Source organism: Lytechinus variegatus, chromosome 11 (assembly GCF_018143015.1).
Source record: "Lytechinus variegatus isolate NC3 chromosome 11, Lvar_3.0, whole genome shotgun sequence".
In the NCBI taxonomy this organism is placed as follows: domain Eukaryota; kingdom Metazoa; phylum Echinodermata; class Echinoidea; order Temnopleuroida; family Toxopneustidae; genus Lytechinus; species Lytechinus variegatus.
Window position 1 is genome coordinate 4,828,575 of NC_054750.1, and position 27,793 is coordinate 4,856,367.

At 36.0% G+C, this 27,793-nt stretch overlaps 2 protein-coding genes across 7 annotated transcripts in view; both read left to right on the top strand.

Moving 5' to 3' along the window:
• Positions 1–9,190, top strand: part of LOC121423562 (sorting nexin-30-like) — a 30,041-nt gene extending 20,851 nt beyond the window's left edge. For all 6 annotated transcript variants that reach the window (XM_041618918.1, XM_041618916.1, XM_041618914.1 and 3 more), the window contains 2 exons: positions 640–792; positions 4,043–9,190. In XM_041618918.1, coding sequence (XP_041474852.1) covers positions 640–792; positions 4,043–4,291 — 402 coding nt within the window. In that variant the 3' untranslated portion in view covers positions 4,292–9,190. The remainder of the gene's footprint in view (positions 1–639; positions 793–4,042) is intronic.
• A 4,176-nt stretch (positions 9,191–13,366) lies between these two features.
• LOC121424349 (sulfotransferase family cytosolic 1B member 1-like) lies at positions 13,367–27,390 on the top strand. Its single transcript, XM_041619999.1, has 7 exons — positions 13,367–13,504; positions 15,631–15,998; positions 16,677–16,921; positions 18,301–18,421; positions 20,523–20,620; positions 25,407–25,590; positions 26,118–27,390. The coding sequence occupies exons 2-7, from the start codon at positions 15,821–15,823 to the stop codon at positions 26,225–26,227; spliced, it is 936 nt and encodes a 311-aa protein (XP_041475933.1). The 5' UTR covers positions 13,367–13,504; positions 15,631–15,820; the 3' UTR covers positions 26,228–27,390.
• The last annotated feature ends 403 nt before the right edge of the window (positions 27,391–27,793 follow it).

Consider the following 27,793-nt stretch of genomic DNA (forward strand, 5'->3'; position numbering starts at 1 on the left):
TATTCTGTACAAAGACTATGTTGGTTTCTAATTGTATGACATATCATGTTGGTCACTTTCTACTGGTTTTTCCTTTCTTTGCCTTGCAAATATTCTATCTTCGTATTTACTTTTATCTGTAACTTGTACTTGCAATAGTAATTTGAGAGGTATGATAACATATGCTCAATTTGTATTTTTTTTTAACTGAAAATAGATATGTAATAATTCTCTTGGTGAATTAAAAAAAATATATATATAATGATTGTGAAAATAATGAAAATTTTGAAGTGCATTCTAGCAATGTATTCTTTCATTGCATTTTCCTTCAAATCATGAATTTTGTCTTTATAAAAAGTCAATTTTTATTCAAATAGGTTTCCAATAGTCTATCTGAGTTACGGACATTTTTTTTTCTTGAAAGTTATATTTTGTTTACTAGGAAATGGTTCCTTATACAATTATGAAATATATATATATAAAAGATAATGTTTACATTGATGATTCGTTGATTTAATGTCTTACATATTTCTAAAGCTCTTTATTATTTGAATATTATTCTTAGTACTAACATAAGGAATAAGAATCATTTTCCACTATTTTCCATCTGCCTTTACCCACTCATTGAATTCTTGATTTTGTCTTTGCCCCTGAAAACAGCTCCAGAAGGAAGTAGAAGTGTTCTCTGACCGAGCCGAATGTGCCAATGCAGATCTCAAAGCAGACATGGAAAGATGGCATCATAATAGAAGGAAAGATATGAAGGACATGATGAGTGGTATGGCCTATCAACAGATCATGGCTTACACTGGGGTGAGTTTGAATTTAGCACCTTAAAAATCACTAAGTACCTAAAGAGGACTTTTGAGTGGTGTGGCCTATCAACAGATCATGGCTTACACTGGGGTGAGTTTGAATTAAGCACCTTAAAAATCACTAAGCACCTAAAGAGGGACTTTGTAGTGGTGTGGCCTTTCAACAGATTATGGCTTACACTGGGGTGAGTTTGAACTTAGCACCTTAAAAATCACTAAGCACCTAAAGAGGGACTTTGTAGTGGTGTGGCCTATCAACAGATCATGGCTTACACTGGGGTGAGTTTGAATTTAGCACCTTAAAAATCACTTAGCACTTAAAGAGTGGTATGGCCTATCAACAGATCATGGCTTACACTGGGGTGAGTTTAAGCTTAGCAACCTAAATGGGACTTATAAAAAACATGGTGAGTTGTATAGCCTATCAACATATCATTGCTTACACTGGGGTGAGTTTGAACTTAGCATGTTAAATTTACTTGGATATGAAAGACATTCTGAGTTGAATGGCCTACCAACAGATCATGCCTTTTAAGTGCAGTGTAGAAGAAGACGCGAGCGACATGTGATTGTGGTCCTATTCCATCCCTATTTGCCCCTAAATATCCTCAAAACCTTATTCTTTGGGTGTAACCATGTCCTTGAAAATGAGCCTAAACCTACGGCAAGAATATTTGTGAATTTTTATTCAACAATTGTTTATATATAAATTGTCTCAGACCCGATGAGAATCCAATAAACATGTTTCTACAGCTGTATATAATATTAGTTTTGCAATTTTATCTTGTGATGTGTACCATCAGATCAGCCTTCCCCCCCCCCCCCCTGACAAGAAATAATAGATTAATACAATAGTAATGATAATAATAAAGTAAATAAATGAATAAATAAAGGAATAGATAAGTAAATAGATAAATAAACAAATAAATACAATAAAAGAGAGAAGATATAACCACAATAGGTTCAATAGTAGCCTAAGACCAAAAGGCGAAGAGCCATTTAAGATAGACAATTAATGTGTTTCCTTTGTGAATAGAACTAAGCAGTTTGAAGGTCAAGTCCACCTCAGAAAAATGTTGATTTGAATCAATAGAGAAAAATCAGACAAGCACAATGCTGAAAATTTCATCAAAATCGGATGTAAAATAAGAAAGTTATGACATTTCAAATTTTCGCTTATTTTCAACAAAATAGTTATATGAACGAGCCAGTTACATCCAAATGAGAGAGTCGATGATGTCACTCACTATTTCTTTTGTTTTTTTATTGTTTGAATTCTACAATATTTCAATTTTTACGAATTTGACGATAAGGACCTCCTTGCCTGAAGCATAAAATGTTAATAATAATAGAATTCCACGTGTTCAGGGAGGAATGAAACTTCATTTCACATGACAATGATGAGAAAATAAAAATATTTCATATAATAAAATACAAAAGAAATAGTGAGTGATGTCATCAACTCTCATGTGGATGTAACTGGCTCGTTCATATATGGGCAGGTCCAAGCTATTCCACTTGTGACGTACGGAACATTTAGAGACTTTAAAGTTGTGTAACATAAAAAATAAATGCACAACAGAGAATCTTTTATGGATTTTAGAAGGCCAGTTGTGCCCTCTTTATTCAGTAAAAAAATTAGTGATCTACAATTCCATTAACGATATTAATATTTTAATTAATATGCACTGTGACGTACGGGACCAGACAAAAGCCGATTTTTTTTTTAAAAAAAGTTTGTCATTAAAACTCTGTGAATTGGAATAAGCTGGAAATCTCTCATTATCATGTTTTCATCTTGTATCTTATCAAGTTTCATTAGCCATGAATGAAATGATAGAACTCATTGTTGTTATTATGTAATAGCTCAAAATATAAACATCCGCGCTGTGACGTACGGGACATTTGTCCATGTGTAAAACGAATAGGGAAAGTGAAATTTCATCAAAATTTATAGTTAACTTGATGTAAAACAAAGTAAGTTAAGTCTTGCATGGATTATCATGATTGATATATATTTCTGTAATATCATACACTGAAACAAAACATACCAAACACTTTACGACCTTATGAATATTATGAAAGATGTCTTGCAAATAATTCCATGTGTTAAACGAATGGGAAAAGTGACATTTCATCAAAATTTATAATTAACTGGATGTAAACCAAAGTGAGTAAATTTTACATGGATAAGTATGATTGATATACATTTCTACCGGTATATGAACAAACAAAACATAAAAAACTTTATGACCTTGGATTTTACGAAAGATTTAATTAATAACATATGATAACGAGTATGTTAATATATGCATCCTTGTTATTTATTACAAGTCATAACTTTATTATCAGCCTTTTACCAATATTCAACCACTGATATAATATTATTTATGTCAATTTACTTTATCTTTGCTCCTAATTGAAAAACAACCCTAATTAGAATTACATACAAATCCTATGGTGTGTCCCATACATCACACATTTGTCCCGTACGTCACAAAGCTTAATAAGCTGATATAATAAGACATGAAATTAATTCAGTAAATTCACTCTAATTTTTTTATGTATAGTAATGTAAATTAGAACTCTCCAAAGTGTGAAGAAAACTGTTCAACTTTTTCTTAATTAGAATCTAAAAAAAACATATGCTAAATTGTGACGTACGGGACACTGCCTGTTGGACACCAGATAATTAACTTAATTAATTAAATTTCAAAATAATTTTTTCTTTCAAATGATTGCATTAACTTAGCACTACATGTACATGTCCCCACAGAAAAATTTTCAAATATATAATTTGCATTATCTGCAGATCAAAAAATGTGATGTCCCGTACGTCACGCTAATTAATGATTTCTCGGAATTGTGACCTTGACATTCATTAACTTTAAGTTTTCAGAAGATAAAAAATATAGGGCAAAAAACTACAGAGTATAAGCTTTAAAATGACATTCAATATGTTATATTTAGGCAAAGTTTTAATTTTGGCTTCAGAGGGGGAAATAGCTTGGACCTGCCCATAACTATTTTGTTGAAAATAAGCGAAACTTTAAAATGCCATAACTTTCTTATTTTACATCAGATTTTGATGAAATTTTCAGTGTTATGCTTGTTGAATTTTTCTCTTTTTATTCAAATCAAGTATTTGTTGAGGTGGACTTGTCCTTTAAATATGGACATTGATGGGGGTCCAATATCAGAACATGATGTAGGATACAATATATTTGGTTGTCCTTTGTTGATCGTAGATACTTCAAGCCTGGGAGGATGTGATTAGCAGCTTACGAGATGAAGCAGGATTCCTTCACGGAGAGGACCCCTCCCCCATGCACAGTACGACAGACCCCTCCCTGACGGGTGCCACATCCCCCACCCTCATACCATCATCATCAGGGGCTGATAAGGTTGAAGCAAATAGCTCCAAAACTGTAGACTTTCCAGACATGAATAATGCACTTACAGATGAGGATGAAGAAGAGGAACTGAACGCTTCATAATTCATACCCCCTCGCTTGGTCCATCATAGAACAGTGCATACGATTTTTTAAAATAATTATTGAATCACTTTCCAAAGGAGAGAGGAAAAAGGATGTCTGTGTACACCATAGATAAGTTGATCTGTTTATTATCTGACTAACCGGTACTTCTGCAGTCTATTTGGAGTTGATCTTCAACAATTACCTAGTGTCTTACATAATAAGTCCATCTTACTTCAACACTATACATACACCTGTTAATGAACTTAAAAGAAAGGACTTCTTGTGTAGTGTTTTCAGAGTTGATCATCGTCACCAACCTTGCAATCTTCAAGACAATCAAATCGAGATGATTCTCCTAGTAATTAGATATCTTCCAATGAAAGGACGTGAAAAGATCGGGGAAGCATGTCATGTAAGGAATTAGTGGACGTTTTATCTGACAAGTTCCACTTTATCTGACTGTTTTCATAGCAACAGTGCTTCCCAGCCAATCAAAATCAAGGAAAGTTGTCAGATCGGGCAAAAATGTTGATAAAACACTCACCCAGTTCTTTCTTAGTTGAATCCTTTTGGCCCACAGAAATCTGGTTGATTTAGGAGGAATTCGACTGAGGAGAGGTATATAATACATGTTTTTAATAATCTGGTTAAAAAAAATGCTTTGACTCAGACGATTATTTGACTTAAATATGGAAGGTCGACTTAGACAGAGTTACCTATAGATATCTAAGGTTGCCTCAGATATTGTGCAAAGAAAAGCCAAAGGACATTTCCAGTGTTAAGGGTCCCACTGCACAAGGCATAGCAAATGATCTTATGATCGATTTCATGATTGGTTGTATTCAATCAATTGCAAAACTTTGTTCTGTGATCATTTGCAAAGCTTTTCGTCATGGATCATTGAAACAACGTAACAGCCCGCCCAACGTATATGTTGAATGCACATTGATGGTCAACTCAAGTTGAGTATAAGAGATGTTCATCCATGGTTGCATAGAGGATCACATAAGATCATATTTGGTACCAACTTAATGAATTTGTTTGGCTGTGAATCCAGGCTGCATAGGTACCATCTTCCAATCAAATTGAGTTTTATACAAAACATCTCTAAGGCTTGTAAATTGCCTTTGATATGGCATGAAAGATTCATGGGGACAGTTTTACCCTAGATTTGTTCAGGGTAAGCTCTTTGTCCATACAACATCTATATGCAGTGAGGGTAACTCGCTTAGAATTGAATGAAGGGGGGGGGGTAAGGAGTATCTATTTTAAGAGTATACAAGTATGCAATCAAAATTTGATATTGAGACATATGTGTCTAAACCTATGTTGATTGTGACTTTTCATTTATCAATAGTGGAAAAAAAAATTACTCTCTCTCTCGTTCTTTCTATTTGCGAAGGGGAAAAAATGAGATTTACAAGTCGGCAACTAGGGATAGTTTTTGTATACATTCAAGTTTTATCACAAATCTCAAGGACCAATTTTGTAATACCTACCTTTGATCAGGTTACTGTCTGGGGATTCTGAAAATGTTGAATCCCTTGGAACAATTTACAGTGATGTAATGGAGGCCAGAGTCACATGTACAAAGTCTATGAGAGAAAGTTTTCTCCATCTGTCTTGTGACTACCAGCCCTGACTTCATCCCTCCAAATTAGCTTGTGTGGAAACTGGAAAATTGTCGAATAAGATCAAGGAAAGTTTGCGAAAAATGATATATTATTTCTAACGAAACTTATGTTATGAGCAGTTGAATGTCCATTTTTTTTCTCAAACTTTCTTGGATCTGTTTTCTGTGATTTTTCCTTCTTTCTACCATTTAACTTATTGAAATGTTTCAGAGGCATTTCCTGTGTTATTCCTATCGCGTAGTAGAGAGTTTTTGCATTTACTACGGAGCCGCATTCTACAACGTACCAATTCCTTTGAAAATGCAACAATTGAGCGTTGAGAGGCTTTTGTCGAAAGTTGATTGATCTGGCAGATCAACAATTCCACTCCAGCTTCTGTTCCTAATCCACTAACTTTCGACAAAAGCCTAGATCAGCTCTCCATTGTGATTTGAATTGCATTTTCAAATGAATTGGTGCGTTGTAGAGAGCGGCTCCGTAGTAAATGCGAAAACTCTCTATTAATGGTGTAAACCTCCTCATCATCTGACCCTATTGTGATCCAAGTATCAACAAATACTAGTTGTATGAGCTTTGTAATTTTGAACATACGTTGTATACCTGATCCAGGCTTTTGATATTCTTCATTGTAAAATAAGCTACATTCCTTTATTTTTATATTATTCACTGGGTGTGAATGGGTATTCTATCAATTTTTCTTTTTCTTTTGATACAATTTATTTTCAACCTCATGGCATTGTATTTTTTGTTCCTGGTGGTCTCTTTCATTAAAAAATGCATACTTTTATTTAAACACACTATAATGAATGTAAATCTAGACCTGTGCATATGATATTCTTTGTGCTAGAGTTTTACATTCATTTTTTTTCTCAATATTTTTTTACTGTTAAACTACACCTTTTTCTTCCTGAACAAATGTGAATTTGACAGAATACTTTTCAAAAACTTGAATTGGGATAGTTAATTTTGTGTGATAATGTGTGTGTTTACTCTGTACAAATGTGTTAAATAGCAATGATGAATAGGTCCAGTACTAGTAAAATATATCGTTAGTTTGAGTCCTATCCCAATTTTAGTTTGCTGGTGCTCAAGTGGAATGAATTTATAAAAATTGGTTTCAAATCATTAAGTGAGTGTGAGTTATCTGTCAGTAAGTGCACAAATAATGTTACTTAATTTTAATAGCAAACAAATTGTTTAACAATTAGTGCATAGATTTATAAAAAGGATTACAATGATGCTGGATGTGTGGTAAAGGTGTCAGCTATTTGTTTTGCAAAATAAGAGTAGTGTTATTTTCGGTTTCAGTAATTTTGCACAAATGTGCCGTGCATTGAGATAGCTGTGTACAATTTATGTAAACAATGTGATGTTATCAAAATTAAACATTCTAAGAAAGAAAAAAAAATTATGTGCTTCAGTGCTTGTAAAAATTGTAGAAATATATTTATTTAAATTATTGTCCGTAAATAGGACAATTTTCATAATTTTTTATTTGCATATTGATGCTGAGTGTGGGGGAACGATACCATTATGAGTTTCAGAGCAAACTGATGGTATCTATTTTGCAGAGATAAAATCATAAAACCTTGTAATGGTTAAGAAACACTATAAGTGCCTGTGTCTTATTTTGAGGAAAAAACACAGATAATAGATTGAAATACCTAATTCTGCACCTTGTATTTTGATATAGAATATGTTCATATATACATCTCTTTGTGTCTATTGTTCAATGATATTTTGTTTTAGTTATTTCAATATATTGAAATCATTTGCATTCACTAACATTCACTAACATTTTCATGTTATGCAATGTATTTGCTGGTTTGATGCAGATTTTTTTGTGGGGGTGCAAGATGAAGGTGAAATATTTAGTTATACAGCTAAGGTAATTTCAATTTATTTTCATATAGCTTTTATTTCTGGATGACTTAATGAAAGTAGTATAATTTTTATCCTATTATAAAAGAAATGTGCAGCTTAATATCAAACACTGGCCTGATGATTTGCTACTGCCTATATGATAGATTATTTATTGCTTCTATTGTAAAATCGCAACGTTATGCCTATTCACTCTTGAAGTACTGAATTTAGAAGTAATGTTGAAAAAATACAGTCTCCTTTAAATCTCACCACCTTCATTTCCCCTAAACTTTGTTTCTCTTCATTTAAGGTTTTAAGGTAAGTGGTTATACAAGAATTTAGTTATGAATATTGAGTCATGCACTTGTATATTCCCTTGTTTGCTGAATGTGTGAGCCTCCCTCAGGGATGTGACATGGGACCAGTTTCTATCATATAGATTTCCATGGGGTTACACATATTTTCATCAATTACTTAGAATATGAAGTACAGAAAACAAAGCTCGAGTATTATACAATACTCTGACAGCCTGTTTCTCGTGAAGCAAATATATACCTGCATATTTTGTTCACACAATCGATTTGTCATATCCTAGTCATTTGTAAGATCCTGCATATTATGACAAATAGCTTTGTGACACCATCTGGGTGTTGCCAGCTATCCTTGTCAGGTATCAGTTTTTGACATCCACTTGTATAGGATTTACAAGAACCTCTCTTAATACTGCCAGGATCGCTTATGTGTTTTTCATATTGTGCATCACTCAAAAAACTAAAATGTTGAATTAACAACAGAAAGGTTGGAGGAGTGATGTTTTCCAAATGTTACATCCAACCTTGCATAAAGCCGAATCCAACAATTGAAGTGTTGGTTGAACCATTTAAAGTGGTAATTGCAACATTTAGTAGATTGTCACTCCAACCTTTCAAATGTGGATTTGACATGTCGGTTTTTAGAGTTTCCTTGTGTATTGTATCCATACTTTAGTGTTTGTTCGTACAACAGTTTTATTATGAAAAGCTGATATATTTTTTTTGTGTGTTGTAATTTGTCTAATTTTCGAATTTTGTCTGCTGAGTAGATGTTTTCTAATAATCTCATAACCTTCACCTTCACTTTCTTTTGTATTATCAGTTATCAGTTTGAAATCAATCTATTGCAATGCATGATCAATTGATACTTCCGAATTCATTAAATGGCCCTCAGATCTTGGTTTATGAATGAATTTTATTCATAGATTATCCATGTGCCACAAAGTATTACACAAATTACATTTATTGAATGTTATTTTTGTGTACAGTGTCAAAATGATTTTAATGGTATTTTGTAATAGTGTATGATAGATTTATTCTTTTCAATCGTTTATAATGTGCAATGATATGTAAATCTGGGTAAATAAATACATACAGGATTATTGTAATACGTGTTTTTGCTTTATTCTAATCTTATCTGTCCAAGTTGGAGTGTGGTAGCAGGTGAAGAAAATGAATATATCAGAAATGGCAGTGATGTCAATATTGATGGTGTTGGTGATGGTAATTCAATAACGGTAATAACGATATTGTGAATGATGAGTAGAAGTTTTTGAGATTCATTGTGTTTATGACTTAATTACTGAACAGTAACTTAAAAATAGTAAGTCCTATATGGTTAATGTGACAGCAATGATTTTCTTAATTTAAACACGAGAGAAGTATTCAGTATCTCATCTCACAAAATTATAATTTAAAGAGAAAGCGACAAAGTTGGAGTTCAAGAATTTTGTTTTACTGGCAGAGACGTGGTGTAGTGGTTCTGACTCTCCCCTTTATAAGAGAGGGTCGTGTGTTCGAATCCCACCGCGGTCAAGCATCCTTTGGCAAAGCATTAATCCACACTCTGCCACTCTCGACCCAGGTGCTGAAAGGGTACGTACCCGGTAGGATGCGAAAGATATTGTATGTTTGAATTTGCCAGCGCCATAATGAGGGTGCGATGAATGCAAGGAATGCTCCCCAGGGAGTGGAAATTGTGCGCTTTTCGTGCGGGATTGAAATGAATCCAATGACCGGGGTAATGATATGCTGTAAAGCGCTTTGAGCCATTCTGGGAAAAGCTCTTTATAAAAATTGGCTTTATTATTCCTATTATTATTACTTGTTTCGAATATAAGTGCGTGTAACTTAGTAATCAAGATGCAAGAAATGTGTAGGCCTACATGTATTTGATCTGTAAATGGATTATGGTATACTTGAGTAGATTTTTTTTCTGAGCTTGTTTATACTATGAAAACGAACCTGCCCTGGGAAGAAGAATAAAATGAAATATATTACTCTCCCCTCTTTCCATCTTTCTCTCTCTATCTTGCTTTGTGTGTGTGTGTACACCTCTCACTCTCCCCCATCATTCTCTCTCTCTCGATCTCATCTCTCACTACCCCCCCCCCTTCACATGACTCCAATGATAAGACTTGATATATATATATACTGCCCTTTTACAAAATCATTTTGACCTAGACAGCTCTCTACTCGATTCATCTTAAAAAGGAAAAATTTGCTGGATTGCCTTATAATTCCCCTTTATTGGGCCTGTTGTGTTCCTGTCATTCTCCAGAACCTTGTTTTTTGTAGCAATTGTTACAAAGTGTTACAAAGTTTTTTTGTAGCAATTGTTACAAAGTGTTACAACATTTTTTTTGTAGCAATTGTTACAAAGGGTTACAAAGTTTTTTTTGTAGCAATTGTTACAAAGTTGTTTTTTGTAGCAATTGTTACAAAGTGTTACAAAGTTGGTTTTTTGTAGCAATTGTTACAAAGTATTACAAAGTTGTTTTTTGTAGCAATTGTTACAAAGTGTTACAAAGTTGTTTTTTTTAGCAATTGTTACAAAATGTTACAAAGTTGGTTTTTTGTAGCAATTGTTACAAAGTATTACAAAGTTGTTTTTTGTAGCAATTGTTACAAAGTGTTACAAAGTTGTTTTTTGTAGCAATTGTTACAAAGTGTTACAAAGTTTTTTTTGTAGCAATTGTTACAAAGTGTGACAAAGTTTTTTTTTGTAGCAATTGTTACAAAGTGTTACAAAGTTTTTTGTAGCAATTGTTACAAAGTGTTACAAAGTTTTTTTTGTAGCAATTGTTACAAAGTGTTACAAAGTTTTTTTGTAGCAATTGTTACAAAGTGTTACAAAGTTTTTTTGTAGCAATTGTTACAAAGTGTTACAAAGTTTTTTTTGTAGCAATTGTTACAAAGTGTTACAAAGTTTTTTGTAGCAATTGTTACAAAGTTTTTTTGTAGCAATTGTTACAAAGTGTTGCAATTAATCCGATCAACCACAATTACAATGGAAAGCCAGCAACACCATCGTAAGCAATACATGTCTGTATTCTAGATATGATGTGCATAGGTACATGTATAGGCCTACATTCACCATTGGCAACTCGGCGTGTTTCCATTTGTATTAAAAAAAAAACATCGTGCAGATTTCCTGTATAAAAAAAAATATGGCATTGATGGATTTTCATTCTAGTTGAGATTAATCAAATCAGTCACAACTCTTAGTGAGACAGGGCCCAGATGGTTTATTTCCAACTCGTCTAATGCCAATTCGTCCAATTGCCAACTCGTCTACTATAATTTGGTCTACCATCAGTTCGTCCACTCACCACATGGTCTACTTTCATTTAGTCTAATTAATGCCATTCTATCTAATAACCAGTTCGTCCAATAGCCATTAAGTCAATATACCATTTGGTCTAATTGGACTTATAGTGTTAAATTGTGCAAAATGAATGAAAAAAGAAATGGATATTAGACCGACTGCCGGACCAACTGGTTATGAGACGAAATGGTGATAGATGAAAGGGGGATTAGACGAAGTAATGATTGGACCAAATGGTTGATAGACGAAATTTTGATGGACGGAATGGCATTAGACTAAATGAAAGTAGACCAAATGACGAGTTGGCAGTAGACGAACTGGCAATTTATAGGGCATCGACCTAGATCACGTTTCATGACCCCGACAAATTATTTAAGGGAGTTCAGGGGTCAAAATGATCACCACAAAACTGTCTTTTATTCATAAATGCATATATTGATTTTAACAAAATATCGTATATTTTTTTATTTTAAACATAGATAACTACAAAGATGCATACTTGCATCTATCATAGACGGCCTATCTAAAACGTCTCTTGATTTAAGCCATACACGTCATATTTAATGTTAATGCTGGTAGTCTACGGTATACTACCCTTTTTTGCTTATTATTATTCTGACCACATGATACCTTTTAATAGTGTGGTAAAACTTTATTATAATATTCCAAGGATTATGATACCTAATTCCATGTTAGCTCAGTTTGAATTGTAACACTCGATTAATATTCAAAATCTATATTTAAGGGAGTTCAGGGGTCAAAATGATCACCACAAAATTGTCTTTTATTCATAAATGCATATATTGATTTTAAAAAAATATCGTATATTTTTTTATTTTAAACATAGATAACTACAAAGATGCATACTTGCATCTATCATAGACGGCCTATCTAAAACGTCTCTTGATTTAAGCCATACACGTCATATTTAATGTTAATGCTGGTAGTCTACGGTATACTACCCTTTTTTGCTTATTATTCTGACCACATGATACCTTTTAATGGTGTGGTAAAACTTTATTATAATATTCCAAGGATTATTATACCTAATTCCCTGTTAGCTCAGTTTGAATTGTAACACTCGATTCATATTCAAAATCTATATTTAAGGGAGTTCAGGGGTCAAAATGATCACCACAAAATTGTCTTTTATTCATAAATGCATATATTGATTTTTAAAAAATATCGTATATTTTTTTATTTTAAACATAGATAACTACAAAGATGCATACTTGCATCTATCATAGACGGCCTATCTAAAACGTCTCTTGATTTAAGTTAATGCTGGTAGTCTACGGTATACTACCCTTTTTTGCTTATTATTATTCTGACCACATGATACCTTTTAATAGTGTGGTAAAACTTTATTATAATATTCCAAGGATTATTATACCTAATTCCCTGTTAGCTCAGTTTGAATTGTAACACTCGATTAATATTCAAAATCTAAATATTAGTATGCATACGAATGTACTACTACTACTACTACTAATGATAATAATAATGATAATAATAACAAAATAAACATGCCCAAAATGTGTAAAGTGCTTTAAACAATATGTTTCAAAGCGCTTAGAAAAATAAATGATATAAGTACAACCGAGAATATGAAAATCAAAATATTAATATGGCAGTTAATTACAAATACAATAAAGAATGGAATAAATATATACAACAAATACAAAGTGTCGATATGTTAATCGATTAAATTCAATTAATACTGATAATTAAAATGATGATAAATGCGATACGATTCAACGGGAATTAACTGGTATTAAGTTATCGGTATACTTGTACTTGTCTATACTATCATTATTCTACTTCAGCCCTCTCTTTTGATGATTAAGCATGAAGGCGAATGCACTTATTTTGGTCATCATTGGAACCTTCGCAAGCCCCGCCCCGTCGATTCTAAGTCGGTCAATCTCCAGTCCATTTATTGTTTGTCAGAAAATCGATAATCATTAAACCTTTCCGGAGTCCGAGCCCGGTGTTTGTATACAGAAAAACTATATAGGCCTTTTCGTTATGTACTGTTCGTATATAGAGAGCTGAATATTATTCGGGCTCCGGCGATGCATGCTCAGTGAGTAGGGTAAGTAGTACTTTATTGTAGTGTGTTTTACGTTTTTGAAAATAGTTCATCTTCAACTTCAATAAGATAATTGCATTTGATATTTTGCCCGATTTTGCAGTGAACGAGACAGACAACGATATGGTACAGTAAAGTTTAGGCATATAAAGTATGGCATATCGGTCATCACCGGCCCGTTCACCGGTCTAATATATTGTCCAATTTACTTTATTATTCTGATTCCGATTGCTCTGGTTCAGATACGCCCCCTTACCTCTCTCTCTCTCGATGTTCATTTCGGTGAGATTCCACAAGACAGGCAGATACACTTGAACATGCATGCCTAGTGGCGTACCGTTGGTCACGGCATGGGGGGGGGCAAGGGCGCTGTTTTAGTCACTGGGCACGAGAAGCGCGCTCGATTTTAAGTATACCAACCTAATAGGGATATTTTAAGGAATGTGCCGTTAAAGGGGTATCTCACTGATCAAATAAAGCGAGCTAAGGAATTCTTATATTCAAACATAAAAAAGACGCATGAAATTTTTGTAATCATGATACGAAGCTGTCTCACTATTAAACAAACAATGCGAGTGCAAAACGCGAGCTGAAATTTTTGTATATAGGCCTATTGACTCCAAACAGGGACATTTTAGGGCCATTTTCATGAATTCATAAAGAGAATACATATAAAAGCCATTCAATGCGAGCGCCAAGCGCTTGTTGATTTTGTGAGGATGACACCTAAACACATGAAGCACTTTTTGTATAGTCATTGTAATCATGGAACTAATCAAATATTGCGAGCGCGCGAAGCGTGAGCTGTAACTTTTTGAAATTCAGACCTGAAGAGGATCATTCTTAGGCTTGTTCGTAGGAATTCACAAAATGACAAACACCCCTCCCTATCTTCATGATAATATGTCTCTATTTTCGCTTCTTGGCACTATATATAACCCCCAATTCCCCCCCCCCCCCCCCACATATTGCAATATATAATCTCATATTATTTGATGCGCTTCATCACTAGCATCAATGCCACCTTCTATACATCAGTATTTGAATAGTATAGCAGCTCATCAATCTTAACTGTGACAGTCCCACTTAAAGTTTACCTAAAAGATAATTTGGGCGTGGAAACGACCCACTACGAACTACAACAACATCAACAACAGCAACAACATGATAGCGCGAAGCGCGAGCTCAAATTCTTTGATATTTTATGTCCTTAGACCTGAAGATTCTGAGGAGATTGTATAATCATGAAAAAAAAGATAAGTATCCAACTAAACAATGCGAGCGCGAAGCGCGAGCCGAAATTCTATTATAGTAACGTGAAAAGGGACTCAATTATTACTGGTTTTTAGTGATTAATGAAAATGTTACAAGTATCACAAATTAAATGAGAGTGCAAAAGCGCGAGCTCAATATTCTGATATTCCGACCTGAAAACTGGACAGTCTAAGCGCGTTTTTATTTAGATAAAGAACAAGCTGTGTGTCTCAAACAATAATGCGAGCGCGAAGCACGAGCTTAATTTTTTGATATACTGACATGATAAAGGAGCATTTTGACAAATTTTGGTAAGAATTTCCAAAAAGGATATGCGAGCTCGCAGCGCGAGCTGAGCTCGCAGCGCGAGCTGAAAATTTATATATATATAAACACTTTGTGTAAATCAAACAAAATAATGAAAGCTTGATGTGCGAGCTAAAATATTGTGTGCAAATTGATTTCAGAACTGCATATGTAAGTGCCATTTAATCCTCTTGAATGGGATTGATTACACAGGCAATGCGAGCGCGAAGCGCGAGCGAAAATTTGTATATAAAGTCAATTTTCCGATTCTTCCCCTCACCTTTTTTTGTTTCCTTTCGGGTCGGGCCGGCCGTTACGAGGCTGTAAATTACATTTATGGGTATGATACCTCTTTTTTACTTTTCTTTCTGTTTTCATAGTTTCTACCAAGTTAAAGAGTATACTTTTTCTGCAGGTTGTCAAAAAATAGGGAGGCGGGGCCGGCTCGGCCCCCTCCTAGATCCGCGCCTGGTCCATGTCATTTTACATGGTCGCCGCGTTAGTTTATTATTGTGTCTAAAAGAAAAAAAATATGGTGTAAATGTATAACTTCCATTTGTTTTTGCTAGGTTGCAGTTCCGGTCTTCTTGTACCAGAAGTTATTGGCATGATGCAAGTAATTTGACCGTAAACTAATTAGGGAAAAGGGCCCGGAAAAGGGGAGCCCGAACCGAGACCGATCGAGGCGCCGAAGCGGTAAGAAGGAGCGAAAGCTACCGGGGTATACCTAGAGAGGAACAGAAGAATCGTAAAACAGATATGAAAATGGATCTGTCATTATACAGTTCCGATGATTGGCTAGAACATTCAGTCCATGGAAGTTTTTACTATGATGGAATTAAATTCAATGCCTTGGTCATCCCGTCAAGCATCGAAGCTATGAAGACGTTTGATGTCAGAGATGATGATATCTGGATCAATACTTATGCCAAGTCAGGTAATTTTGAAATCACACTATAATGGGGGGTTGGGGTATCGATTAATTCAACTCATCCGACATCATCACACGGATTTGTTTTTATAAGTAATATATGTAAACCAAAGTAGTAAATGATAGGATAGAAATGTCACTGATTCGTATTTAAGAAAAACATTAATGCATCTATCATTATAAATCGTATTCAGCATGTTCAGATAGAATTTTAATGTGTATTCCTCATCATCTGTCATTGTCTCTCCAATAGGCCTAATCTTTCATACATTCTCCAATGTTATATCACTTTTTTCTTCGTGCCCCATCATTGTCGGATGTAGGGGACTATAAGTCGCCCTATGTGGATCATAAAGATCAACCAATGTATTCATTGTACAAGGATTTGTACTTGATACCACCCCCCCCCCCCTCCCGCCCCGAACCATGATGAACCCCTTTTTAAAGAATATATATACATATTATTCGGATTCACAAACAGTGAGGATAATGACTAATATGTTGTTATTTCATTTTTGGCCCCCTTGATCGAGCCCCCGTCTTTATAGTATCCTTGCTCCGCCGCTGACTTTTATAAAAGAAATGCACTAAATTATACTGTACAGAACACTAATATATTCATGTATATGTTATAAGATCTAGTATAGGTTTTAATTTATTTTTTAAACACCACCACATATACAGGAACTCATTGGACGTCGGAGATCGTTCATTTAATATTAAACCACGGTAATCCAGAGACGATCGACCGAACGACCACGCAAGGGAACATCGAGATGATCTACTTCCAGAAAGATTCTTATGATGAGGGAAAGACGCGACATCTCCCATTCTATAAGATCATAGAGAAGGCACCGTCACCTCGTATCATACAGTCTCACCTACCTGTTAAATACCTTCCACCTGGAATTGATGAGAAAAAAGCTAAGGTATCGTTGAAAACTTAATCAGTTTAAAATACGTAAAAACTTCGAACTCAATAACCCGATCCTTCACATCAAGTTGTTGATAAGACATTCAGAATGACCAGGGGGCGTTTCATGAAAGTACTTGTCGGACGTTTTATCCGACAAGTCCCATTTTATCCGACAGTTACCATAGGAACAGTGCCTCTCAGCCAATCAAAATCATGGAAAGATGTCAGATATGACAACTTGTCGGATGAAAATATTGATGAAACGCTCCCCAGAACATCGTCATTGGAGAAATAAACAGAACTATAAACGGTTTTGCAAACTCTTGAAATTATTCTTAGGAGTGGGTGACTCAATTCTATTTATAATTTCAATTGTGATGAACCTCATATTGATTTATCAAAAAATTAGTCAACTAAATCAACTTTTTTTCTAGCCCTTCTATATGGAATACTTTGCAAAGTGATGTAAGAAACACCACATGGAGAAAAATATTTGGCAAGTCGTTAACAGGAATGCAGGTAGAAGAATATGAATTAGATATCTGTATATACTGCCTAAAGCAATTCTTCATTAACAATTTCAATAAATATTGAAGATTTATTCGTGTGTATGTAGTACGTCCGTTAACGATTACCGAACTTGTTTCTGTTTGTGGTAACTCCCGTAGGAACTCGGCAGGACAGCATTTTGCTGGTAAACGCCAAGCTGGTATATAACCAATTACCTATGAAACATTTTACGTCTAGGCATAGAGCTATATGGTCTAGGTTAATCAGTCATAATGGCTGACATTATAGACGACAGATTTCACTCTCGGGCCTTTTTATTAAAGTGGAGACAATGGCAGAGTTGGGATCGAACTCACAACCTTGCGATTATGAGTCCAATGCTCTAACCACTGGACCACACGACTTGTGACCTGAATAAGTAATGAATATAGATAATACTGAATTTGAGTTAATATTGTGTTTTACTTTAAACTAATGTTTAAGCTAGGAATCAAATAATTTGGGATTAATATTGTTTGTCATTTTGTTATGTTAGCTCTAACTGCTAATTTATTGTTTTAAGGTAATATATTGATAAGACAAGTGGATTAAGGTCGTTAATAAATCCAATCAGTTAAATTCAATTCTAAAAACATAAACAAGATTGATTTTTGGAGTGGTGCAAAAAGCTATGTTCTTTTTTTCATTTTTTTATTGTCTTGAGCTATGAAAATGAGATTCTTGACGATATTATAAGGTAGGTCAATTACCTTTCTTCCATAATAATATTCTAGCCAAAAGTATTGATGTTTATAGCGAACAGTTTTAACAGTTCTCAAAATGTTCGTCATGCTACTTTTTTATTTGCCCGTGAGAACCTTTTCATTTTCTGTAATTATCCAGGTGATCTATGTTGCTCGAAACCCAAAAGATGTGATTACTTCCCTCGATCGATTCGTAGGAAATAATGAGATGGGTGATTACATCAGATGGCAAGGTGCCCTCAAGGAATTCATGGCTGGAAGTAAGAACAACCCTCCCCTCAGATCTGTCACCCACATATCCTTACATGCATTGTCCCCCATGTACATACCATCACAGACACCTTCACCAGCATAGCCTCTAAAACATTGTCACTCACTTACACTCTCAGACACCTACACCAACATGCCATAAAATACACCCATACCAACATACCCTCTAAAACACTGTCCCCACCAACCCACTCACACAATCTTACCCTTATACCCTCATATAGACTGTCACCCACATACATACCATCACACACACACACACCCTCTCACACATCAACACACACCCACATACTCTCACATTCACTGTCACCCACACATCCTAACAGACACACCCATGTGATACTCACCCACATACTCTCACTTTCACTCTCACCCTTATATACACCCACAACAACATACCCACACAAACGCTGTCACCCACATACCAGCAACATACCCTCACAAACACTGTCATAGCATTTCCTTACAAACACTGCCTCCCACATATCTACCGTCACACACACCCACCAACACATACCCTCCCACACACTTTCACCCACACACCCTCACAAACACACCCACGTGAACCACCCCATACTCTCATTTTCACCCTCACCTTTATATACACCAACAACAACATACCCTCTCAAACACTGTCACCCACATACCAGCAACATACCCACACAAACACTGTCACGGCATTTCCTTACAGACACTGTCAGCAACCTACCCTCACAAACACCGACACAGCATTCCCTTATACTGTCACTCACTTACCACCATAGGCACCCACATCAGCACACCCTCATAGACACCCCCACCAACATGCCCCGTCACCCTCCCAAACACGGTCACCCACATCCCCTTCCACACACTGTCACCCACATACTCTCACATTCACTGTCACCCACTTACCATCACATACACTGTCACCCATATACCCTCAAAGACACCCACACCAACATAACCCTCGCATATACACTGTCACCCTCTCAAAAACTGTCACCCACATCCCACATACCCTCCAAAAACACTGTCACCAATACATACAGAAACTACATGTCAACATACTGTCATAGACGCCGCCACCAACATACCCTCGCATACACTGTCACCTAAGTATGTATATACCATCGCAGTAACCCAAATCAAATACCGGGCCAAAGTCACCCACATACACTCTCAAACACATGTCACCCACAAACACTCACAGACACTTGCATCAACATACCATCTGAAACACTCTCACCCACATATATACCATTGGATACACTATATCACCTGCGCATACCATCACAGACACTGTCACACTTCTCAGTGTAGGATAAAATGACCACCTGTATACCTTTACAGACACTCACATCCACACACCATTACAGACACCGTCACCCACATACCCTCACATACACTCATACATCAACTTAGTCGCAATTAAGATGAAGAGCAAACCCCCGAAGAAAAAAAAACCTCTTGCATAAATCGTTCATCTTTAGGCATACTTTGTTTAGAAAATGACATTAATTTATAAAGAATGAGGGGAATATTTGTACGCAATATATACAGCCGTGCGATTTATTATTCTATGTGTTAAACTGGAAACAATTTTAATATAGTGTAGAAAGCAAAATTTGATCACATTTGCTTTGAAAAATAAGCTGTAAGTTATAAGTGTACGTTCAAGTGGTATAATATGGACTTTTTATGTAACTCCAATTTCACTGGATTCGTCTATGATAAAAGACGTAAGGAAAATAAAAAATCTAAATAAATAGTATTACGGAGAATTGAATTTGATGAAAAAAATACCCGTTTCAATTTCATCGCACCATTAACTGAAATGATTTTGCTTTAGTTATTGCAAAGAACATGAATAAGCCTGAACCGATACTTTAAGGTATCAGAACATAATTTATTTTATTTTATTGTGTTGTCGTAGGGCCTCGCCCTCAACATAATTTCTAAAGGTCCTGGCTCATCAATTTGTACATATTTGTGATTGTTAATGATGTGCATGCTGATTTTTAACATTGGCACATAAATTAAAATTCAAATCCAATTCAACAACAAAAATCATTGTTTTATTTCTTTCTCTTTTTCTCTCTTTTTTTACAGCGAGGAATTATGGCTCATGGTTTGATCACGTGAAAACATCCTGGGATCTACGTCATCAAGAAAACAGACTCTTCATCAAATATGAAGATATGAAAAAGGTAGAAATTCAGAGCGTGTCGAAATTGATGTCCTTCTGCATAATCTTCTATTATTAAGGTGGCATTTCATTGAGTTCTTTTATACAAGACGAACAAGACATACATGAAAACTGTTTTCCCGGTCACTTTTGTTGAACAATTTTGAATCTTGTCGACCTCCTGCCAACCTCACCCCTCACCAAAGACTAGTTTTGTTGTTTATCTTCAAAAGTCATTTGTGTCTTCCGACCACACCTCTCTTGTTCTCGTAGGAGGTGTGGCCAGATTGCCCTAACCTTCGTTCACCGCCTTTACTCTACTGCCCAGTGATACGCAATCTCAGTATAATTCTTCCCTCGCCAGCCAGCCAGTCAGACTTCGCTTTGCCAAAGATTATTATTTGCTCCACCAGGAGCCATCTTTAGCATCTTTATGGCGAGTCCTAGGTAATTCTGGTATAGTTAGATTGAAGAACTTTTTAAAGACCGCTGAAAAAGCAGCGAAAATTAAGTAGGCCACATTCATATCAAAGGTACTCTTTTGTACATTTATTTGTCCAGTATATATCTAGTTCATGCCAACTTTCCAGCTCACTTTTCTTTCTCCCGCTTCATCGACACCTTCCCTTTTCATTTTCCCCTCATCCCTTCTTCTAGCCCTTCTGTCTTTGTATTGTATATTAGGAACAGGCGTATCAACTGGCATACCCCATACAGGGACTTATTTTCTTCTGACAAAAAAAAACGTTGGAATTTTTTTAATACTTCATGAAGATTGGATCTTGTATAAATGAACCGGATTACCTTTCACCATAATCTATCATTCCTAATTAGTCCGTAAGATATGTGAAAAAATGCTCGAATCTGGCAGAAAGTGTGAAATTTGGCACAAAGGGGTATTTTGGGCGCTGATTTCAAAAATTTCCGACCCCAAGCGATTTGACCGTCAGGTCGGCCGCCATTTTGAAATCCAAGATGGCCGCCATGAAAAATCATTAAATATCATTTTCTTGAGTTTTACATGGCATGTGACACTGAAATTTGGCATATAGGGGTATTTTGAGGCACTGATTTTAAATTTTGCCGACTCCAACAATTTGACCATTTGGTCGGCGGCAAAATGGCCGCCATATTGAAATCCAAGATGGCCGCCTTGATATAATATTGCAATCATTTTCTCAAGTTTTATATTAACTGCATTATTAAAAATTGCCATTTAGGCTTAATTTGGGGCGCTGATTTCAAATATTGCCAGCGTCAAGCGTTTTGACGATCAGGTCGGACGCCATTTTGAAATCCACCTGGTCGGCGGCAATATGGCCGCCATCTTGAAATTCAAGTTGGCCGCCATGAAATATCATTGCAATAATTTTCTCTAGTTTTGTATTAACTATGGTATTGCATTTTAGCATATACAGTGTAGAATAGTTTAGGGCACTTTTTTCAAATATAGTCTTACCACCACATCATCTGCTATTTTGAGATCCAAAATGGCCGCCATGAAAAATCATTAAAAATCATTTTCTAGAATTTGATACGTGTTCTGAACTTTGGCAAATAGAACTATTTTGGGGGTGCTGATTAAAAAAAATTACTGGTCACAAGTGATCTGACCATCAGTTTAGCGGCAAGATGGCTGCTATGAAAAACCATATACTAGTATATCAAAATAATTTTCTTGGATTTTGAATTATTTATGACACCAAAATTTGGCATTCAGAAGTACGTGGCACTGATTTTTGCCAGCCACAAGCAATGTGACTACCAGGTTTTGGTAAAATGACCGCCAAGAATTAACAGAAATGATAATTTTCCTGAATTCTAATGAATCTCTGGCCCTGAAAGTTTTCATCTAGGCATATATTTAGGCACTGATTATTGTCAGACCGATGGCAGCCATGAAAGATAATCTGCTCAAGTGTATGGCCTGTAACACTGTAAATTTGGAGGAAATGGATCTTTACATCCTTAATCAATGAAAAAACCCATAATAAATTAGCTGCTATTTGAATTCCAATATGGTTACCAAGTTTGAATGATGTACAATATTACAATGGTGAGTAAAACCCATTGTATTGGCACTGAACATGCTGAAGAAAAAAATCCAACACAACCACATCTTTGTCCGTTGCAAGTATTATGATACTTTGGCACCATTAACTGCTGTGGAAGCACCGTGGTGTAGCGGATCTGACTCTCGCCTTGTTATCAGAGGGTCGTGTGTTCGAATCCAACCATGGCCTAGCGTCCTTTGGCAAGGCGTCAATCCACAATTTGCAACTCTCCACCCAGGTGTTAAATGGGTACCCGGGAGGATGCGAAAGCCTATGTAGTATATGCCTAGCAATTGAGTCTTGGAACTCTTGTAGAAATGCTCCCCAGGGAGTGGAGAAGGTGCATACATTGTATGCACGTTTACACTTCGTAATTCCGAAGGTTCTTTATTCCGAAGATTCGTAATTCCGAAACACGTAAATTGCCTGTACCTCGATGTTCGTTAATCCGAAAAAGTGAAAGGGTTCGTTAATCCGAACATTTGTGGCGTTATTCCGAAGGTTCGTTAATCCGAAAACGAAATAAGATTCGTTGTTCCGAAGGTTCGTTAATCATTTCGTTTTCGGACTAACGAACCTTCGGAATTACGAACCTCACTTCATTTTCGGACTAACGAACCTTCGGAATTACGAACCTCACTTCATTTTCGGACTAACGAACCTTCGGAATTACGAACCTCATTTTTTTCGGACGAACGAGCCTTCGGAATTACGAACCTTCGGAATAAACGAAGCTTCGGAATTACGAATGTATGCGGTATGGGGGCATTCAAGGATCCGATGACCGGGGTAATAATATATCTGTAAAGCGCTTAGAGACGTCGTTCCGATGTATCAAGCGCTATATAAATGCGCAATATTATTAATATTATGATTATATAGATGCTACATAAGTATGAAGCACCATAATACACAAACCAGCTAGATTCTACACATTTGAATATTCTGCATGCATTTACACATTTGAAGTGGGCTTCGGTTGAATAATAACCATCCGGAACAATCATTTTCTGTTGAGAGGCTGTAATAGAATTGCAATTATCTCTTTGAGTTTTATATGATCTGCAGTACTGCACTTTGCCATATTGGCGGAGTGTGGGGTGCTTAAATTTCAAATATTGCTGGCCCTCAGCGATCTAATCCCCTGAGTCAGTTGCAAAATGGCAGTCATCTTGGGGTTCAATATGGCTGCCATTTTGCAGCTGAGCAATCACGGGCCTAAAGCATTTCCCTTAGACTCGTGTGCTCAATTTATGAGGCGCTTTAAAAAAATCGTGAAAAATAAGGATGACATTCAAGGCTTGAATGCTTACTAACAGTGGATAGGGTATATGTCTGGCATTCCATATCTGTCTAGAAAAGGGTACCTCGACCGGCTCATTTTAAAAATAAATCGGCATTTATGAAGTCTATACCTGACAGGATTAAATTCATCACTTGAGACAGTAAAATGGCCCTACTTCTTCCGCCAGCTTAGTTCCAAAGTGGTGATATATCTTCCCAATTTAAAAAAAGGAAGTTCAGTATAGTTACCCTCCCTAGAATCAGTGTTAGATTGTCAATCATATTCATTCATTTTTTTCAATCAGCAATATCAAAATTTAGAAATCTAGAATGGGTTGGTTTGAATGAATATCTTTGGCCTGCCAGTTGTAATTAGGCCCGTGTAACCCTGACTAGGGATCAGATCATTGAGGGCCAGCAATATTTTAAATAAGCACACCACACTACGTCTATGTGTCAAAGTGCAATACCGCAGATCATATAAAACTCAAAGAAAAATTTGCAATATTTCATGGCAGCCAGCTTGGAATTCAAGATGACGACCATTTTTCCGCCGACCAATTGTCAAATTGCTTGGATCCGGCAATCTTTTAAATGAACACACCCTAATACCCATATACTACAAATTTCAATGACAAATATTGTGTAAAAGTCAAGAAAATGAGTTTCGATGATTTTTTTTCATGGCGGCCATTTTGGATTTCAAAATGGTGGCCGACCCGATCGTCAAATCGCTTGAGGCCGACAAAATTTGAAATCATCGCCCCAAATTAAGCCTATATGCCAAATTTCAATACCGCAGTTCATATAAAATTCAAGAAAATGATTGCAATAATATATCATTGCGGTCATCTTGGATTTCAATATGGCGACCATTTTGCCGCCGACCAAATGGTCAAATTGGTAGGGGCTGGCAATATTTATCATTCCATTAAAATACCCCTATATGCCAAATTTCAATGTCACATGCCATGTAAAACTCAAGAAAATGATATTTAATGATTTTTCATGGTGGCCATCTTGGATTTCAAAATGGCGGCCGACCCGATGGTCAAATCGCTAGGGGCCAGCAATTTTCGAAATCGGCACCCCCAAAAACCCCTGTTACCAAATTTCACACTTTCTGCCAGATCCGAGCATCTTGGCCATTTTTTTTGTCACACAACCGCTCCACTGACTAAATAAACAACACATGATTAAATCAATCAATTAATATGACATCATGTCAAACAGTAAACTTCATCCCTGAAAATGGAGGAAATTGATTTTTTATTTGAATGAACTAGAAATTTAAGAGAGTAAACTTACGTAGTACATGGTATCCAAGTATCCTTTTCAAGATATCACGTCGCTGTTCTTTGGGTTGATGCTTCAGGAAAAAATGATCCCATTTAATATTCTCAAACACATTTAATTAATTTAACCATGTAGGCTACATGTATTTTCCTCACCTCCACTTTCGTATGCCAGGACCCAAAGGGAGCCGTCGAATCAATCGCTGGATTTCTGGAGCGCCCTCTGTCGGAAGACACTGTACAGAAAATTGTGAAAAACAGTTCATTCAAAGGAATGAAGAAAAGTTTTGATAAGATTGAAGAAGCTGGAAAAGAGGAACTCGTCAAAGCTATGGGGAAATATCCCTACATGAGTAAAGGTAAGAGTTTTTGTTCGTAATTGACATTTCAAAAATTAAGGCTTTATAATGACAAGACAGGATACAGATATCCAGGCTAGGGCAAAAAGCTACACATCAGTTATTACAGGTTTCATTCATTTCATTTCATTTATTGATTCCACTTTTAAAACAAATACCTTAATATACATAACAAATGAATTCATAAACATAGTTTATCAATGATAAAAATAAGTATCTAATATAGGTATTTAAGCATAAGGTACACTACAAAATGTAAAAAAAAAGTGCGGAGCCTAAATAAAAAGCAGAGCTTGTAGAAAATTAGGCTCCCATTGGGGGAAAAAAATAAGTTGTTACTTTGAGCGAACAAAAGTGGAAACGGAATACATATTTATTACATAGACTGTTCGATGATGATATAAAGTTATGGGACAGTCGAATAAGAATGCTTTCAGTGATCTATTATTGACATCAGTATTTGTTGATATTTGGAAAAATATTTGATAAATATGTTTACAGGTTCATCCCTTCCTTCGTTTTTCCAGGTGTAGTCGCAAGCTGGAAGAAACGATTCACGGTGAGCGAGAATGAAGAGTTCGACCGAGTCTATCAAGAGAAAATGGCTGACACTGATTTGCGATTCGATTTTGAGTAGGCATTCTACAGTATTAAAACTTAATAATACCGCCACTCAAGAAGGTGCTTTATAATGAGAATAATAGCTGGATTTATATAAAGCTCTTTGCCTGAGTATACAAAGCGCTGCAATTATTACCACGGCTTTAGCTGCGCTGCCTATAGGCGCCCAAGCATTCGCGGAATATCTGCCTACCGGTTACCCATTTTCCTCACCTGGGTTGAGTGCAGCACAATGTGGGTAAATAATTCTTGTTGAAGGAAAACACGCCATATGGCTGGGAATGAACCCACTTCCCTCAAGATCAAAAAGACGAGACTCACAGCAACTAGACCACGACGCGACGCCCCCACACATAATTATGAACGCGTTACTCGGACATTAGGTCACACAGTTTATTTCAAATTTTTGAAAAGAAGTGAATGGATGTGATAGACATGCACTTCTCGAATCTCTCTTTTTGTACAATTTTTTTCATTTTTCTTCTCTCCATTTTTTTTTTTCGAAAAAAAAAACACGGACCGTCACCCCTGCAGTGGCGGCCGTTGTCCAAAATTATTAACCTTAAGAATAAAAACAAAAAACGTGTTAAATTAGATGACAAATGACACAAAATAAAATTACGATAACAAATAAAACAACTTTTATTGAAAGATAAGTTAAAGCAGAAATAAAGACATCATGTTTATTTCTGGATGTTTATGTATCTTTTATGGGTTGCTTATTTCTAAGGTTGATAATTTTGGCCCTTGTGGCTGCCCATAACCCTGGATCTTAGCACCGCCCCTGTTTGATTAGAGTTTTCGCATTTACTACGGAGTCGCTCTCTTCAATGCATCAATTCCTTTGAAAATGCACGTCAAATCAAAATGGAAAGCTGAGAGGCTTTTGTCGGAAGTGAACCGGGACAGCAGCGTAGTCTCTTGACTCTGGTCAACGACTTTGCAATTGTTCGTCCAGTCCAAATCTTTGGATGGTTTACTCTCTTGGTCCACAAAAGCCTCTCGAGATCAGCTCTCCATTGTGGTTTGGCTAGCATTATTAAAGGAATTAGTGCGTTGTACAGAGCGACTCCGTGGTAAATGCGAAAACTTTCTAATACTACCTCATTTATGTCTGAATATAAAAAGAGGGAGAAAAGCAGAAAATAAATCTTACGTGCAATAAAGAGTGTCTATTCTAATCATTTTAATCTCCCTGACTTCCTGAAGGATGTTTAAGAGATCGAATGACCGGGGTGGGGGGGGGGGTAACAGTGAGTGGTTCTGCGGGAGCTTGGGTGTCGATTGACTTACCACCTCCAACACATACATCCAGACATTGTGGACACACATGGTGTAGGCTTGTGTGCGTGAGGGTGTATGTATGTGGGTGAGGAAAAGCAGGTGTGGAATTGTGAGTGGGTGGGTGTGTAGTGGGGTGTGGGCGTATGTGTGCGAGAGAAATAGAGAATATAGTAGACGATAGGTGGGAATATAATTATGTGTGGGTGCGAGGTGTGCGCCTGGGTATTTTTGCACTTCATGTATTTAGATTTTGATTAAATGTGATTAGCGATCACAATTTCGGTTAGAAGGTTAAGGT

Coding starts and splice junctions, on each gene's coding strand:
- LOC121424349 (XM_041619999.1), top strand. CDS start 15,821: ATGAAAATGGATCTGTCATTATACAGTTCCGATGATTGGCTAGAACAT. Junction 15,999..16,676: donor CAATACTTATGCCAAGTCAG/GTAATTTTGAAA, acceptor CCACATATACAG/GAACTCATTGGACGTCGGAG. Junction 20,621..25,406: donor AATATGAAGATATGAAAAAG/GTAGAAATTCAG, acceptor TTCGTATGCCAG/GACCCAAAGGGAGCCGTCGA.